The sequence below is a fragment of the Periplaneta americana genome, chromosome 9, assembly GCF_040183065.1.
Source record: "Periplaneta americana isolate PAMFEO1 chromosome 9, P.americana_PAMFEO1_priV1, whole genome shotgun sequence".
NCBI lineage: Eukaryota > Metazoa > Arthropoda > Insecta > Blattodea > Blattidae > Periplaneta > Periplaneta americana.
In genome coordinates, this window is record NC_091125.1 from 143,841,949 (window position 1) to 143,858,540 (window position 16,592).

At 37.6% G+C, this 16,592-nt stretch overlaps 2 protein-coding genes across 4 annotated transcripts in view; one reads left to right on the plus strand and one right to left on the minus strand.

Moving 5' to 3' along the window:
- Positions 1-16,592, plus strand: part of dor (vacuolar protein sorting-associated protein 18 dor) — a 291,090-nt gene that overhangs the window by 187,293 nt on the left and 87,205 nt on the right. The gene's annotated exons all lie outside the window — the stretch shown is intronic.
- Positions 10,990-15,549, minus strand: LOC138706582 (cuticle protein 19.8-like). Its single transcript, XM_069836071.1, has 3 exons — positions 15,432-15,549; positions 13,207-13,533; positions 10,990-12,151 (listed from the first exon to the last, which is right to left on the minus strand). Exons 1-3 carry the CDS (start codon positions 15,441-15,443, stop codon positions 11,459-11,461), a joined length of 1,032 nt encoding a protein of 343 aa, XP_069692172.1. The 5' UTR covers positions 15,444-15,549; the 3' UTR covers positions 10,990-11,458.

Here is a 16,592-nt window from a genome sequence, read left to right on the forward strand (position 1 = left end):
CCAGGGATGTATAAGAAAAAGAGCGTGAACGATCTTCAATTATTTCGCGTGCTAACTAGTGTAGTGTATATTGCTGTACAGGTAGCAGTGACTAAAAGACAAGGATGAATAAAATTGAACTTAAATAAAATCGAGTTACAATATTGTAACTCGGTTCTTTACACTTTTCGTTATCTTTTGAATAAATGCAATGCAATTATTTAACAACAGAAGATGCTACTGCTACACACGCACGCACACACACACACAGAACGGTGCCACATGCAAATTATTCTTTTCAACAATAGAACGGCTAAAACTCAAAATTCCCATATCACCAGAGTTCACAGCACTTGTTACAGGACACGGGAAAACAAAAGCTTACCTTCGTAGGTTTAAACTAGCAAACGATCCAATGTGCCCCAGCAGCCTAAGAGAGCAAACTACACACCATCTCATCCATGAATGCAAAATATTGGAAAGACAAAGGAAAATTCTGAAGAACTAGATTGTATCTAGCGGAGGGAATTGGCCAACCACTTACAGTAACCTCATAGCAAGATATACAAATGCGTTCTCAAGATTCATTAAATCGATAGACTTCGACAAATTGCAGTAATACCGCGAGTCAGATGAGATGCAAATGTATTATATATATTTTATTTGAAGTCTGCAGAATTAGCATTTCAATATAAAAGAAAAACTCAACATCACACGTGTGTGTGTGTGTGTGTGTGTGTGTATATATATATATATATATATATATATATATATATATATATATATATATATCAAATGATAATGTTGTAAATATGTTATAGTTTTACTTTTACTTTATGGGATTAGACATATAGGCCTATATAAAAAAGTAACAATATACATCCATAAATTAGAGAGGGATTAAAACAAAAAAATTAAACACTACCAACATTAAATAAATCAATCACCTCCAACTTCGAAAGTGAATAAACTTTAACCACTTCTGCTAAGTTAGAACGTACAGCTAAAAGAAAACTAAAACATGTAATATTACTTCGTAATGGGGCATGTTGTGGCAAGGAAAAAAAGACAAAAAAACACACACACACACCCGTGCGCGCGCGCGAAAAATATCACAACAAAGAACATGTAATGCTTGAAATCATGTTTAAAATTAACAATGCACAATGTGAAAGAAAAATACGGTGAATCAATTAAAGCAAAAGTTATACATGCCCGCGCCCATGCACGCACACACACACACACACACACACACACTTACTCACACACTCTCTCTCTCTCTCTCTCTCTCTCTCTCTCTCTCTCTCATACACAGATATAGACAGACAGAAGCCCGCTAATGTTAAGAAGTTTGTGAGTTATCGGAAAGTCTGGATTGTTAAGTTGTCCCGGATTTTCAGATTTTTTATTGTATTTTTATCCTGAACATTTGTACTGTAAAACCTATGACTATCTCTTTAACATGGCAGCTGACCACCGATGTGGCTCAGACGGTAGCGCGTTTGCCTGCTAACCCGGGAATGATTTCGATTTCCACTTGGACTGATTACCGGGTTGGTTTTGTCCCAGTCGTTCCTAACCGTAAGGTAAATGTCAAATAAACCCATTGCAAATCTTCGCCATCATCTCGCCAGATACTATCTCACTGTCCTCAATACCATGGATGCTAAATAACCTAGTAGTTGAGACAGCATCGTTAAATAACCCACTAAAATCATAATCATCTGTCATACTTGTCCTCGTTTCTTAGAACTATCGAATTTCCGTTTCATTACCAATAATTCTTACTTAAGAATTTGTCTAAAATCGTGATGCTTCTTATACTTGTGTATCGCAAGGTGAAATCTTTGGTGGTATTTTGGTCGGAAAAAGCCTGCTGGTCATTATTTACATTAATGTCCTACGTAATTCCAATGAGATAAGTTGTACTAACATATTTCCTAAATAATTTCCTTGGGAGAAGAAGTACCCGTGTGTAACATGCGACTTATACAATAAGAATGGACTTTTATGAGTAAATTAATGAACTATGTGCGGTAAGTTGTATATCGACCGCAATTCATATACACGTTATTTTGTGTTACTTAATACATATTTTAACTGTAGGCCTACACTTTTATAACTCTTAGAATATGAATTGGATAATTTTATAAGTCATTGATTAAATGGCGATCTCACTCGTGTTAATTATGTAAGCATGTGTGGCTTACAGCTGTTTCGGTGTTACTTGACACCATCGTCAGAGCCTACTAGATCTCGGCGCTATCTCAACTTCGCTGCCTGTTGTGTGGGTGCGTTCGTGTGATGAAGAGTTGTGTCAAACAGTGTGTGTGTGTGTTCTGAAATTGATCTGTGTGTTGAGAATTTGATTAGGGTGTGTTTTAGTGTGTTTGTATATTTAATATTGTTCTAGTGTGTTGAGTTTTTGGTTTTTGGGTTGTATGTGTAGGATTTCCATGTCTGTATTTATGTTATTGTATGTGTGGTTAGCATTAGTTACGTGTTCGGCATATGTAGATGTATTGTGTCCTCTGGTTATTGCTTTAATGTGTTCTTTGTATCGAGTTTGGAATGATCTGCCTGTCTGTCCAATGTAGAAACTGTCGCAAGTATTTTATAAGTATCTGATATATTGTAGGTGACAATGATAGTGAATGCACTGATACAGATGAATAGAACGGGTTGATCAAAGCATACAGCTGCGTTGAAGAGCTACTCTAATGCTGCTGAATATTTCAGTTCAGCCGTTTATACGTTCAGAAAGCATTATATTTAAACCCAAGGCATCCACCTAAATGCCTATTGAAAATAAAATACTCAAAATGAAACCCGTGTAAATAAATAAATTGGAATATTCATTAATTTTTTAGTAAGTGTGAAAACTAGGCTAATAAGGCATAAATTAATATGCATTACTAGTTTTCTATAACGTTTGCTTTTATTTAGCACATATTATGTCATAAGACCGTAAGGTATTGATGTTAAAACGCTTTATTTTTAAATGTCGCGCCTATTTTAATTGACAAAGTGGACCGGAATCAGCGATGGTCAACGTATGAAAGTTTTGTTACAGTACAGCATCATATTTGTATCGCTTTCAAGAAAGTGATTTGCTTAAAGGAACAATTTTTCCGGCGTCAGCATGACGGAACTGTCGAAAAACTTGTAGGCCTACTTGCCATACCATACCTCCTTGACTGGCACAGCGCAATTGCTTTATTTCGAGGTCACTATGAGCGACAGCATGTATAGCTTCTGAACACGAAGGGTTATCTATCCTTCAGGCGAACTACACGATCTCCCTCACGATTCCAGTTTTCACGTGCCATAGAGGTATTATTTCTCTGATTGTCAGGATTCTTTTGTACCGTGTGCCGGGATGTAGTGGAGGTGGAGTGGAGTGGAGTGACGCTCCGGCACTGTGTTCGAAGGTGGAGCGGAGCTCCGGCACTGATTTGGAATTTTAAAATCTGTTTTGACATCACAATACTTTCCCAGCTAACGATATCTTAATTAATGTCAGAATAGTTTGTGATTATATTTTCTGTGCTTTCTTTAGGAAATCGTAACAAGTTCGGAAGTAGAGGGTCGCGAGACCACTAGGAGCATAGACGGGGTGTGTGGTGAGAAATGGGGGAAGAATCAGTGACAGGACAACCACCAAACTAAACTTTAGTGCGCCTGCGCGAAATGATCACATTCCTAATTCACTTTCGTTTCGTTTCGTATTTCGTTAGTTTTCGCGTCTTTGTACGATACAGGAGATTGTCTATGGTGTTACTTACCGAAATGTGTTGTTTGTTTCCCAGTTATTTTGCGAAGTGAATTTTAAACAGTTAATTTACTGCTTATAACGTGACTAAAAGACTGCTTGAAACTTTTGTTTTTATCTATTGTCCTTCAGTAAATATGGAACAAAATAAACGTAGACAAAAAACATTAACTTCTTTCTTTTCTCGTGCCATTGCTGTTACTAGTGGAGTTACAAAAGCTTCCTCTCCTGAAGCCCATCGCTTCTATGTGGTACAGTCATTAAGTTCTAATACTGAGCGCCTAGTGGCGTTGTGGTGCACTATAGCGCATAGGTGGCGCCATGGTATGATACTTTGTCAGTTAGTCTCTCGACCCAACAAGAGACAGTTGAGTACATGCACTGTAAGCAGAACTACGGTCTTTGTTGTGACGGTGATTTGAATGCGCGCGTCGGAACTCGAGTATGTTGCAGTTTGAGCAACGGGCAAACGTCACGTTCTGTCAGAAATTGGGCGAAACTGCTCTAACCGATCATAACTGGAGACGAAACATGGTGTTTCCTTTACGATCCGTAACTGAAGCGACAATCCGCCACCTGGAAAACGCCATTATTTCCACGACAGAAAAATCCGCAACAAGACAGGTCAAAAGGCAAGGTGATGCTTTAACAGTTTTTTTTTTATTCAAATGGAATTGTTCACATAGAATTCATCCCACAAGATGCAACTGTAGACAAGATCCTCTACAAAGAGATTCTTGGCCGTTTAAGCAATTCAATTCGTCGTAAGCGTCCTGAGCTTTGGCATAAGAAGAATTGGCTGTTGCTACACGACAACGCCCCTGCACATCGCTCCATCCTTGTCCAAGAGGAACTTGCAAGGCAACAGGTTGCTGTTTTGCCACACCATCCGTACTCACCTGATCTCGCACCATGCGATTTTTTTTCTTTCCCCTCATGAAATCAATCCTACGAGGGCGTAATTTTTATGCGGCCGAAAAGGTCATGACTGCCACAAGAGAAGCCGTACGGCGTCTTCCTGCCAACATCTTTCAGCGGTGCTTCCAGCAGCTACAACGTTTGCAGACGTGCATAGCGGCCAACGGCGACTATATTGAGGGAGGATGTCGGTCTGTTTAAGTGTACGTCGTATCATGCGGCACCTTCTGAGACATCCAGATTCTTGTGGGTGCCTACCCTTCAGGCGTCAGTGTCAGAACTTAATGACTATACCACGTATGTCATGAACCTAGTAATTCAACCAGAAATACAGTTACAATATGACTGCAAAGAATATTCAATGTTATAATGTTCAAAATAGTGAAAGCCAAAAAGTCGGCCTGCAAAGTGAGTGGCCGAATGTATGGAATGAAGAAAATATATGGTCAAGAAAAAAATAAACTTATCCGTGGATTGATTGTAAGCAATGTAAGCTAGGCTGTAAGGTGTGTCATGAAGTAACTACTTTAGATGCATTAAAAAAAAGAGTGTATTTCTGTATCTAATGAATGGGGCTCATATTCAGTAAATTACTACGGATTGAACAGATCAGATCAGCTTAAATCACTACGAAAAAAAAAAATCATTGAACACGAGAAATCCAAAGCTCATAATATAGCACAAAAAATTAATGGTACGTCTGAAAAGCAATCAATTAAAAATCTTGGCGAATAAATGAATGCAGCCCACCGTGAAGCAACGAAAACGAAATTTATATCAGCTTATTACATTGTGCAGAATGACCATCCTTACAGTGACCATTTCGGTTTACTTGAGCTTCAGAAGCTAATTAATGGAGTAGATATTGATTGGTGTTGCTTCTCTTTACAGTCTTACTTTATGGCATTTCTTTCTTTGTCTTTTTTTTTTTTTTTTGCATCCAAACCTTCCCCCTTCCCTAAAGATTAAAAAACATAAAGAGCTCCGGCACTGTAAAGTTTGGGACTACAACCCTGCCGTGTGTACACAAATGAATATAGGAGTTTCAAACTTGTGTATTTTCTCTGCGTTATACAATATAGTGTATACACCTGTGGAGTAACGGTTAGCTCGTCTAGCCGCGAAACCAGGTGGTCCTGGTACGATTCCCGGTCGGGGCAAGTTACCTGGTTGAGGTTTTTTCCGGGGTTTTCCCTCAATCCAATATGAGCAAATGCTGGGTAACTTTCGGTGTTGGACCCTGGACTCATTACACCGGCATTATCACCATCTCATTCAGACGCTAAATAATCTAAGATGTTGATAAAGCGTCGTAAAATAACCTATTCAAATAAAAATACAATATATAGTCGCGACGGTGTTATTCCCGGCGTGACTCCTCCTCTTTGCTTACGTCTTAGGAAGTGAAGGCTCTATAAAGTCTAGGTAGGTAGTTCGCCATTTTTGTTCTTTCGTTGCCGAGCTATCAGACGAGGAATCTATTTGTCACACCGTTAAACATTATCATGTCGTAGTTCCTATGATAATAAATCAAACGCACTGTAATTCAGCAAATAATTGAGCGGCAAATAACGTCCTCATGTGCTTTCTGCGAACGCCAACGAAAGAGCATTACATTAAGTATTTATCGAACCTAAGGAAATGCGTAACGTCATCATTAGCGAATCACAAGACGCACACGTTTAAATGTAGCCGACCTGCAACGTGATTGGCTGCCGGAAATAAGAGCGACGGGACTATAGTAATGAAACATACCTGAAATGGAAGAGTAACTTGAAGTTTCGAATCTACGCGCGCGAAAATTTTGTTTTGTTTTGTGACCATTACAGCCGTTACGACTCCCGTGCAAAATGCTTTCTTTGTCTTGCAATTCGCGAGGTGTAATTCAGCGGTTACAGTTCAAAGGGGCGTATCGGCGAAGATTTGGACGTGACGCCCCTTCTGACAACAACATTCGTGGGTGGTACAATGAGCTCAAGATGACGGAGTCTCTCTGTAACGGGACGAGTACCGGATGACTTGGCTTTTCTTCGATGGCCTCCGAGATCCCCCGACTTCACTCCCTGTGATTTATTTTTGTCGGAGTACGTAAAGATCGTGTGTACGTGTCACCGCTATTTGCTAGCCTACCTGAGTTGAGAAGCAGCGGTATAATCGTTGACACCAGAATAAATTGCTGATCTCTGTTTGGAAAAAAATGAACTACCGACTGAATGTGTGCCGTGTCACAAACGACTCCCACATTGAACGCTTGTAATTTGTGTTATGGTTACTTGGTGAGTTACTATTCCATTTCAGGTTATATTGTATACAGCAGAGTAAATACTGTACATGAGTTTGAGATTCCGATATTGATTTGCGTACACCCCATACTGTTGATTGTTTTTTGCAGTGTAATCACTCATCAGTCCACTTATTCCTCTCTGTAATTTCTCCGTAGAGAAGACATTTATATAAACGCTGTCCATAGCATAAGCCGTGAGACGGTCAAGACATTTATCTGCAGTGTTTGGGAAAAGTGACATAAGTCAGTTTCCACAAACCATTTTTGATAGTTTATTGACAACTTACACTGGTTTATGTCGATTTGATTTTTTTTCTGTATGAATTATTGTAATGGGAGGAATACTTATGTTTTTTTTTCCAAGCGAGCAGATGTTCCGTAAGTTGTCAATAAATTATCAAAAAAGGTTTGTGGAAACTGACTTGTGTCGCTTTTCCCAAGCACTGCAGATATAAAACCAGATATAACTAACTCGCAGTTTCAGCCGCGTCCGTGGTCTTCCATATAGGTATCCAGTTTTCGATCCCAGATTAGATTTTAGTGGAATTTGTGGTGAAGCAGACGTTGCAGAGTGTTTTCTCTGGGTACTCCCGTTTTCCTCTTTTATTCCATCAACATTTTCCATCTCCCCTCATTTATAATCTGAAATACTTAAAAATAAGCTGGGGTGAAATCACAGTCTACTATATACAGTCACGAAGCTTGAGTTTTGAGGGTGCTAGAAACAATAGAATGTGACGGTACTATTTTGCATTGCCTGTAATGAGGCGATATTAGCGATCCTAGTGGTGAGCAACTATCTAATGTTTGCATATTTACTACGTATTGAGCTTCGCGACTGTATATACTAGCCTGTGGTGAAATCTTGGGGGTAGTACGAGATCCCGCAGATGTAGGAAGGGCCAGGGGCTTGCGTCGTGCATTACAGGCGCTATGTTCGGTTCAAGTTTGCCGAGTCTCTGTAGAACCAAAGTTCGCTTCGCAGAAGCAGATGTCATGTTCGTTCGAACTTTCCCCTTAAAGTTCGTTGATCTCCGCTCTTCTCCCTTCATGCTTTAGCTGCGTAAGAATTTAGAACAAATTTTGTGAAGTTTTATATAGTTGTAAGTACAGATAATTTTTATTACAAAAATATGATTATATATCTTTTTTCTTCCTTTCCCCTTTCTGTTCTCTTGATCACCAGATGAATTTATTATCATACCCTTTTTATTGTGAATTTTATTTAATTTTCATATTTCTTTTTTATTATTTTATTACATTCCATTTTGTTATATTCTTCCTTACGTTCTTCATATTAACTATTTGTACTAAATGAGTTGTTTTTACTATATTTCATTGTATTTTACTTTCTTTTTTTTTCTATTATGGTATTATTTTCATGTTGTTTAGTGTCGATTTATTATGCTATTATTATTATTTTTTTTGTAATATGTTAGTATTTTGTTCTTTAACTGTTTGTTAAATTTTTCACTGATTGTATACTTTGTGACCCGGTAGAGTGTAAGAGAAGGCCCTGTGGCCTTAACTCTGCCAGTATAAATAAAGAATTATATGATTAAACATCAACAGAAATATACACACAGGACTTTCATATCAAAACTTCCCAGTCTAAATAACTAATTATTTAGATTGAATTCAATTTAAACAAAAAAACATGTCAATTTAGATATTGAGAGGGAAGTCTGAAACCAGGCTTAATTGCATTTTAGATTTCATCCCCAGCCTCTCCCACTTTGAAATTTCAAATAGCACTCCTATATTTTTATACTTAAATATGAAAGAGCATTCACCGGCGTAGCTCAGTCGGCTGGGGCACTTGCCTGCCGATTTGAAGTTGCACTCGGGCGTGGGTTCGATTCCCGCTTGGACTGATTGCCTGGTTGAGTTTTTCCGACGTTTCGCCAATCAGATAATGCGAATGTCAAGTAATCTATGGCGAATCCTCGGCCTCATCTCGCCAAATACCATCTCATTATCACCATCGACGCTAAATAACCTAGTAGTTGATACAGCGTCGTTAAATAGCTAACTAAAAGAGAGTAATCGTGTAGTGTTAGTTTTTATACTTAAATTAATCGGTAATACGAAGAATTTCTAATCTCTGGATGCGACTAACGAACACGCGCTGCTTCGGGTGTTCTCCCCGCTTAAATTAGTCCTGTAACCATGAGAAAAAAGCAGACTTCTCAGTTATTGGTTTTCATTCATAAGATGCTGAAAGTGCACTCAATCGTGTTCGATGTACAGTTGTTGCAATATCCGGAACAAATTTCCATTCACACATCGAAGATAATCATCTGTAGTATTTCTAATTTATATTCTAATATTTTCTTCAAATAAAGTAATGTTCGAAGATTATTTGTATACACTTCAGATTTGATATCTTTCCGAAGAAAATAATCGCAAGAGAGAAGATCGAATGACCTGGCTGACTGACCAGGTGGACTGTTACAGCTGGCGCCAGCGTTTTTGGCGTGTGTTCTAGATATACAGTGCCCAGTTCTTGAGCATATTGCTAGTGTAACCAAGAATGGTACCATTTCCTATACACGTCACATCAGCCATTTGTCAAACACGGTTGTTAGACTGACTGCGGCAAATGTAAAACACTCGTATTTAACGTTCCCATTACTTATTTCACACGCCAAAAACGGTGACGCGGACTGTACCATTAATGTTTACATAAATCAAATTGTATTGCCCTGGATTCAGTCAATAATAAATTGACAGAGAAAGAACAACAGTTCACCTGGTTTCAATAGGATTCAACACATGGTCATACCACGGGAATTGGAAAGGGTCTTTGGGAAGAGAATAATTATTAATTAGCAGTAACATTTGTCTCAGTTCGCATTGTGACATGGCATGCCATTGTTGTATTGTTGCAGTCTACTAGAAAATATACCTCAGAACGTTATTCCTGGTTGTGTTAATAAGATTAAAAAAATGAAATGGAAAGTGAAAATATGAAATTAACTCCCGCCAACGATACTTTTGCATTTTAAATTAAAATATTTCGAGCTTGAACTTTAGTCTCATATTCACTTTGTTGCGCGTAAAGAATGCAATCATAGCCTATGTGAAATAACAGATTTTACTAGCGAAGTTAAAAATAATCTATAGGACGAAAATAATAACATAAATAATGATATACAGTGAGATTTACTTTTCCATCTAAACACTAATTTTCATTTTTTTTTTCGGAAATCCAGAAGTAGACTATACATTTTCTACTGATTTTCTTTCTACTACTACTGCCACTATATTAATATCTAGACTGCTGTCCACACCTGTGGAGTAACGGTTAGCGCGTATGACCGCGAAACCAGGTGGCCCGGGTTCGATTCCCGGTCGGGGCAAGTTACCTAGTTGAGGTTTTTTCCGGGGTTTTCCCTTTCGCTGTTGGACCCCGGACTCATTTCACCGGCATTATCACCTTCATCTCATTCAGACGCTAAATAACCTAAGCTGTTGATAAAGCGTCGTAAAATAACCTACTAAAATAAAATAAAAATCTAGACTGCTACTGCTTCTAGTACTTCTACTTTAGTGCTTCTATTACTAAATTCATTGCTAGGACTTTGTATTATATTCCTACAATTCTACTGCTGTTACAATAGCTGATATAAATACTAGTGTTGGATCAGTATTCATGTGGTCCATCCATGTTAACATATATTTATAATTACAATACTATGAAGTTATGTAACAACAGTTTCGTTGTTTTATGAAGAATGTACATTTGCATAGAATGTGGTGCTTCTACTTTCTTCTAACATCACGATGTTGATGGTTGAGTTGTTCGGATTTTTGACATTGCTAATTAAAAAAAAATTGTAGCTCAACGTTTCGAAGAGTGGATCTGTCTTTCTCGTCAGGTGAAAATTAGCAATGAAAAAAGTCCAAACAACTCGACCATTAAACTATTCACCGTTGCTCTCCCACCTTCATTCAGATCATTACATCATGATGTTGGTTTCTTGAACTCCTTTGCTTTTTTGTGGAGAAGTAAGGAAAAGAAAAATAATTCATGTAGGCAGAAGACAAACAGGTTTATTTACAGTATAAAATATGTCGTTTTTTACATTTTAAATAATTCTGTAGCCAGACACTTAGGATCAATTTACATACAGCTGACACAGTTATGTCGCTCACACATGATACCGTTAAATAAAGAGGTTCGTTGGTATAATTTGGCACTGTGCCTAGGAAAATAACCACGTTTTTAAAGCTTGTATTTTGATTTCACGTACTAATTAAAAGAGGAATAACATTCACTACATCCTGAAGATATACAGTATGTTTGCCCTATGAGTTAGTTCCCAGTGTCCCAGCTGTGAGTGAAAGAGAAATTGGTAACGCACTGACTAGCAGCACCAGCCTTACACCAGAGTTCTGTCCAATAAACTCGTTCTTAGTTCTGATGAAAGTTGAGCAATAAGAGATGAAGCTGCTTATCACAGATGAGTTATTGGTAAAGGGAGAGTCAAAAGTAGAAACATTTAATAGAGATGTGCAGCGAAGGGAGCAGCGATGTGGTGTCCCAGAGGAGCAGTGGCAGCAGGAGTGTGGCCAAGTGCTAGAGGAGCAGCGATAGGGGCTGCAAGAGGAGCAGCGATGCGGGCTGCAAAAGGAGCAGCGATGGGGGCGGCAAGAGGTGCGGCAAGAGCATGTCCCAGAGGAGCAGTGGCAGCAGGAGTGTGGCCAAGTGCTAGAGGAGCAGCGATGGGGGCTGCAAGAGGAGCAGCGATGCGGGCTGCGAAAGGAGCAGCAATGGGGGCAGCAAGAGGTGCGGCAAGAGCATGTCCCAGAGGAGCAGTGGCAGCAGGAGTGTGGCCAACTGCCAAAGGAGCAGCAATAGGACCGGCGTAAGGAGCAGCAATAGGTGCGGCAAGAGGAGCGGCAAGAGCATGTCCCAGAGGGGCAGTGGCAGCAGGAGTGTGGCCAATAGCAAGAGGAGCAGCAATGGGGGCAATGCCACGACGACGACGGTGGAGGACAGCAGCGTGAGCAGCAAAGTGGGCAGCCTTGGCAGCAGCTACCTCAGGGGTGTCGATGACGGGAGCAGAAGGTCCGACAGGGAGGGCATTGCTGGCCACGCGGTATCCCAGGGCATCAGCAACATAGTCAGTCTTGAAGACCAGACCTTCGGGACTCACGTGGCTGAAGCTTCCAATCTTGTTGCCAGCAGCATCCTGCACAAGAATATAATTACAGTATATAGTATTGCTCTACTCCTGAATATCTTGGATTATGAGCAATTATCACGTCATTGTGGGCTTTATTTTGACGCGTTATATTTATAATTATATCTGCCCTGAACATGTTTCAAGTTACGAATCTATCGTGAGTTATTGCTTTGATACTTCATTCTTTAAATCGTTTCAACTTTTCAGAGGACAAAGTGAAATAAGCGGTAAAGAGATTATGGTGGATCAGTACCCAGTGGCAGATTATTATTATTATTATTATTATTATTATTATTATTATTATTATTATTATTATTATTTCCATTAATAAATACAATCTTGTGATATAAAGAAAATCAGTTATAATCTATCAGGAAATATAATGAAAATCATACAAAATTGCATACGTATGAAGTAGCTTCAAAAAATATCATGGAGTGCGGATTGGTGTCGTTTTGGAATGTCTGTGGTTGAAAGTATAATTGGGCATATACGAAATCTATGGACTTTCCGCTTCTGTTAATTCCTTCTGATTTTCAAGTATTTTTTTTTAACTTTATCATTTCAAGACACAGCTATTTCAATTAGAAATAGTAGATATTTTTATAACAATGATCAATTTACTCTATCCACTCTGATTTCACTTTGCCATTTTCTTTTATAATTGCTCATGTTTCGACAGTCATTCTTGCCTAGTAGTTTATTTGTGAGCTTTATCAATTTATATCAGTCGTGATCTTTTTCCTCAACGTCTTTTTTCCCTGCCTAGCCTTATTTTCCATTCTTGATAATTTAATCAGACGCAGAGAACATACAAATTATCATCACTTCAGTCATCTTGTAGTAGAGTTTTATGGAACAAGTAACAACATTGTGTTAAGTGATATGGCTCTGTATACATTACTGAACTTTATGAACCAAGTAGATATAAAAAATACGATTTGGACCGAATTACACATTGAAAATTATGTATTGAGTTTTGAGATTAACTTTCGCGCAAATGAATCTTTATATTGCAATAGTTTTTGGAGATTTGACTAATTACAAATAAAGTGTCTTACCTGGACGGCGTTATGAGTCTGGAAGGGTTCAGCGTGTCCATAGCTAGCCTGACCGATCGCATCCTGGACGTGGTACTTGGAGTGGGCAGCTACAGGGACAGCGGCGAGGGGAGCAGCAATGGGGGCAGCGAGGGGAGCAGCAATAGGGGCTGCGAGGGGAGCAGCAATGTGAGCAGCAAAGGGAGCAGCAATGGAGGCGGCATAGGGTGCAGCAAAGGGAGCTGCCACAGGGGCAATGGGTCCCAGACCGTGATAAGCGCTGATAGCTGGTGCTCCCAAGAAGCCAGGCTTGGCAAGAGCACAGGCCAGAGTGGCGGTGAGGACAACCTGTGAAGAAAATACGTAACTCAGTATCGCTGTGATTGTTAAGGAAGGAAACCCTCAACTGAGCAAATCGTGTAACTTGGCTAACAGAGAATGCTTTCGTGCCTTTCTGACAGAATGAAAAATTGTCCTAGCGGTCAAATATTGCTTTAGATTCACACAAATATGATGGAATTTTATCACTTTTCACTACATGAGCGGAAAGCAGTACAAACAAATGGATTTCCTCCGTGAAAATTTCTCTGTGTTATTTTCTTTATCTTTAATTTTCTTTCTAGTTTGTATGTGGCTTTATTATAAAATATGAAAACGAATATATTGAAATTGTATCGAAAATTGAGGTAAAAGAAATTGTTTTGTCAGTAAATATTTGTGATGTAACGTGTAGTTTTATAGCTCTCTGCAATTTATTTGTAGTACCGCTTTTAAATATCTATAACAAAATATTTGTTAAGTTGATTTATTTACAATTAGTTGTATGACCACATTGAAGCAAGAAAGTTGAAATATTATTATTAGAAAGTATAACAGACCTATATTAAGATAAACGTCGTAGAAGTCAAAGATTATCTCTTAAGATATATTTTAATATAATGCGAAAATAATAATTTTGATCCTATTACGATTTTATTCTTAATCTATAAGTTAAAACGATGCTTATTTGTATGCACCAGAATTTTTTCTGAAAGCTTTTCATCTTTTTCAACTGATTAGATTTTTTAGCCCGTTACACCATTATAAAATTTAGATATCATAATCAGAGACAATCCATTTTCAATTTGCCACAAATTTTCTTTGACTTTGTAATACGTGTATGAGTATAAAAAATGTTGGTGTTTTATGTCTTCAATATTTCATTTAGATTTTTAATCTCTTATGAGAGAAGAATTTTGTACGAAAATGTCAACTTCATTTGGTAGTGAACCTTCTGAAATATAATATAAATGAATAGTTGATAAAAATGTTACGTAATTTATAAATTTAAGTATATTTTGTCACTTTTATAATATATTCGAAATTATAATTAGCTGTACTACGAGGTGTTCTAAATTGATTTTTTCTATTTTTACATCAAAATCTTAATTAAATAAAGAAACATTCGAACTGTACTTCTCTGAACTTGGTTGTTATCTCCAGGGTACTTAATATACACGTTTACTTTGTACTAAATGTAATTATAATAATAATAATAATAATAATAATAATAATAATAATAATAATAATAATAATAATAATAATAGCATCAGTATTGGGTTAAAAGTTACTCTTTTATCGTAGATGTATTACTTTGAGCTCTCTTATGAATATGTGTTTTAATGTACAGAGTTATGCAATAATAGACCAACCGACAATTTGAAAAAAAAAAAAAAAAGAGAGAGAGATTTGCACAAATCTGTTGATGGCAGGCTAATTTAACTCGGAAATAGTCAAGAATGCAGTATCTGAATTTTGCTGCTATTTATAAGCAATAATTCGTTCATTGCATAAAATTAATTAATTTATTTTGCTTTGAAATATCAATTCAACTGCTGGTCTCTTATCAAAAATCGTATTATTTGTGCTATTTTTTTTGTAATAGTATGAATGTTGTAATACTTCTTGCACAAAATATTTTATAAAAAAAATTATTTCAATAGCCAATATCTCGAAACAGGTTTTTGGCGCTTGGTCTCTTATTGCGGAACTCCGTCCAATTCTTAATTTCCGGTAATTAATTTTTTTTTTAATTTGGAAAGAATTAATGGTTGAAATGATTACTTATGACGTGAGACACTCGTTTTAAAATTGAGAGCAATTTTTTTTTCAGTTTCTGTTTTACTAAAGTTGTGTGAAACTTTACTTCTTTACGTTTTTGTAAAACATTAAAGATATTTTGTTAAATGTATTTTTGGTGTACTCACCAAAAACTTCATCTTCCTGGCAAGTTTTTTGAACTTGTAGCTAAGAATCGGCTTTTGAGAACTGTGTGCCTTACCAAGTGGAGTTTCCACCTTATATACACATTGGCTTGGGTAGGGACTTGCCTATGGTCCCCCATACTTCCACGCCCAGCTATCAAGGCCAGTGCACCTAAAGCAGAAAGAGACAGATGGACCTTGGGACCAATACGGCTCCAACTTCCTAGTTTCTGCACCATTTTTTGGGACCACACGTTGCCAGGATATATGTGTATTTATGGCGTATCCTATTTGTATCAGGGTTATCCAAAGTTGTCATGTTACAGTGCTGGTACTTTCGCGGAACACATTTCTTCATTTTTACTTTCTAGATCATGTAATATCGTAAGATATGACGAGAGTATAACTTTGACAAATTTTACTCTCCTTTGGAGCCTTAAAGATGTCTTAACAGTGATTATTCGATATTGGAAGATTTAATGTAACTTATGTTACATTATCAGTATTACATTTCGTTTCAATTGGTTATAGTGTAGTTCCTAAGGGTGCTATTCATAGACATTTCGCAGCACGCGCTACGAGCGTACTAAGCTAGCCCCGGCTATCGACTGGTTACTTGTACAGAATTCAAATCATATCCTATCGCTAACACTGGTTTATGAATACGAAAAACGCTGATCATCCACCGGAAACCCGCGCTAAAAATGTCTATGTATACGGCCCTATAAGTCTAATTTTGCCGTCTTTTCAGTATTGCCAACTAATACCAGATATCACCAAAGAGGGTAAAATCACAATGCTACGTACTGAAATAATAATAATAATAATAATAATAATAATAATAATAATAATAATACTTGAAATGCCTGTTATTATTTGGTTGAGAAGCTTTTATCATCCAGTCTGCTGTCAAAAAATCTGGAAGTTACAATTTATAAAACAGTTATATTGCCGGTTGTTCTTTATGGTTGTGAAACTTGGACTCTCACTTTGAGAGAGGAACATAGGTTAAGGGTGTTTGAGAATAAGGTGCTTAGGAAAATATTTGGGGCTAAAAATGATGAAGTTACAGGAGAATGGAGAAAGTTACACAACACAGAACTGCACGCATTGTATTCTTCACCTGACATAATTAGGAACATTAAATCCAGACGTTTGAGATGG

What these genes read in the sequence shown, in the direction of transcription:
- LOC138706582 (XM_069836071.1), bottom strand. An exon ending in AGACTCATAACGCCGTCCAG is followed by an intron (nt 12,152 to 13,206) that starts GTAAGACACTTT and finishes ATTCTTGTGCAG; the next exon opens with GATGCTGCTGGCAACAAGAT.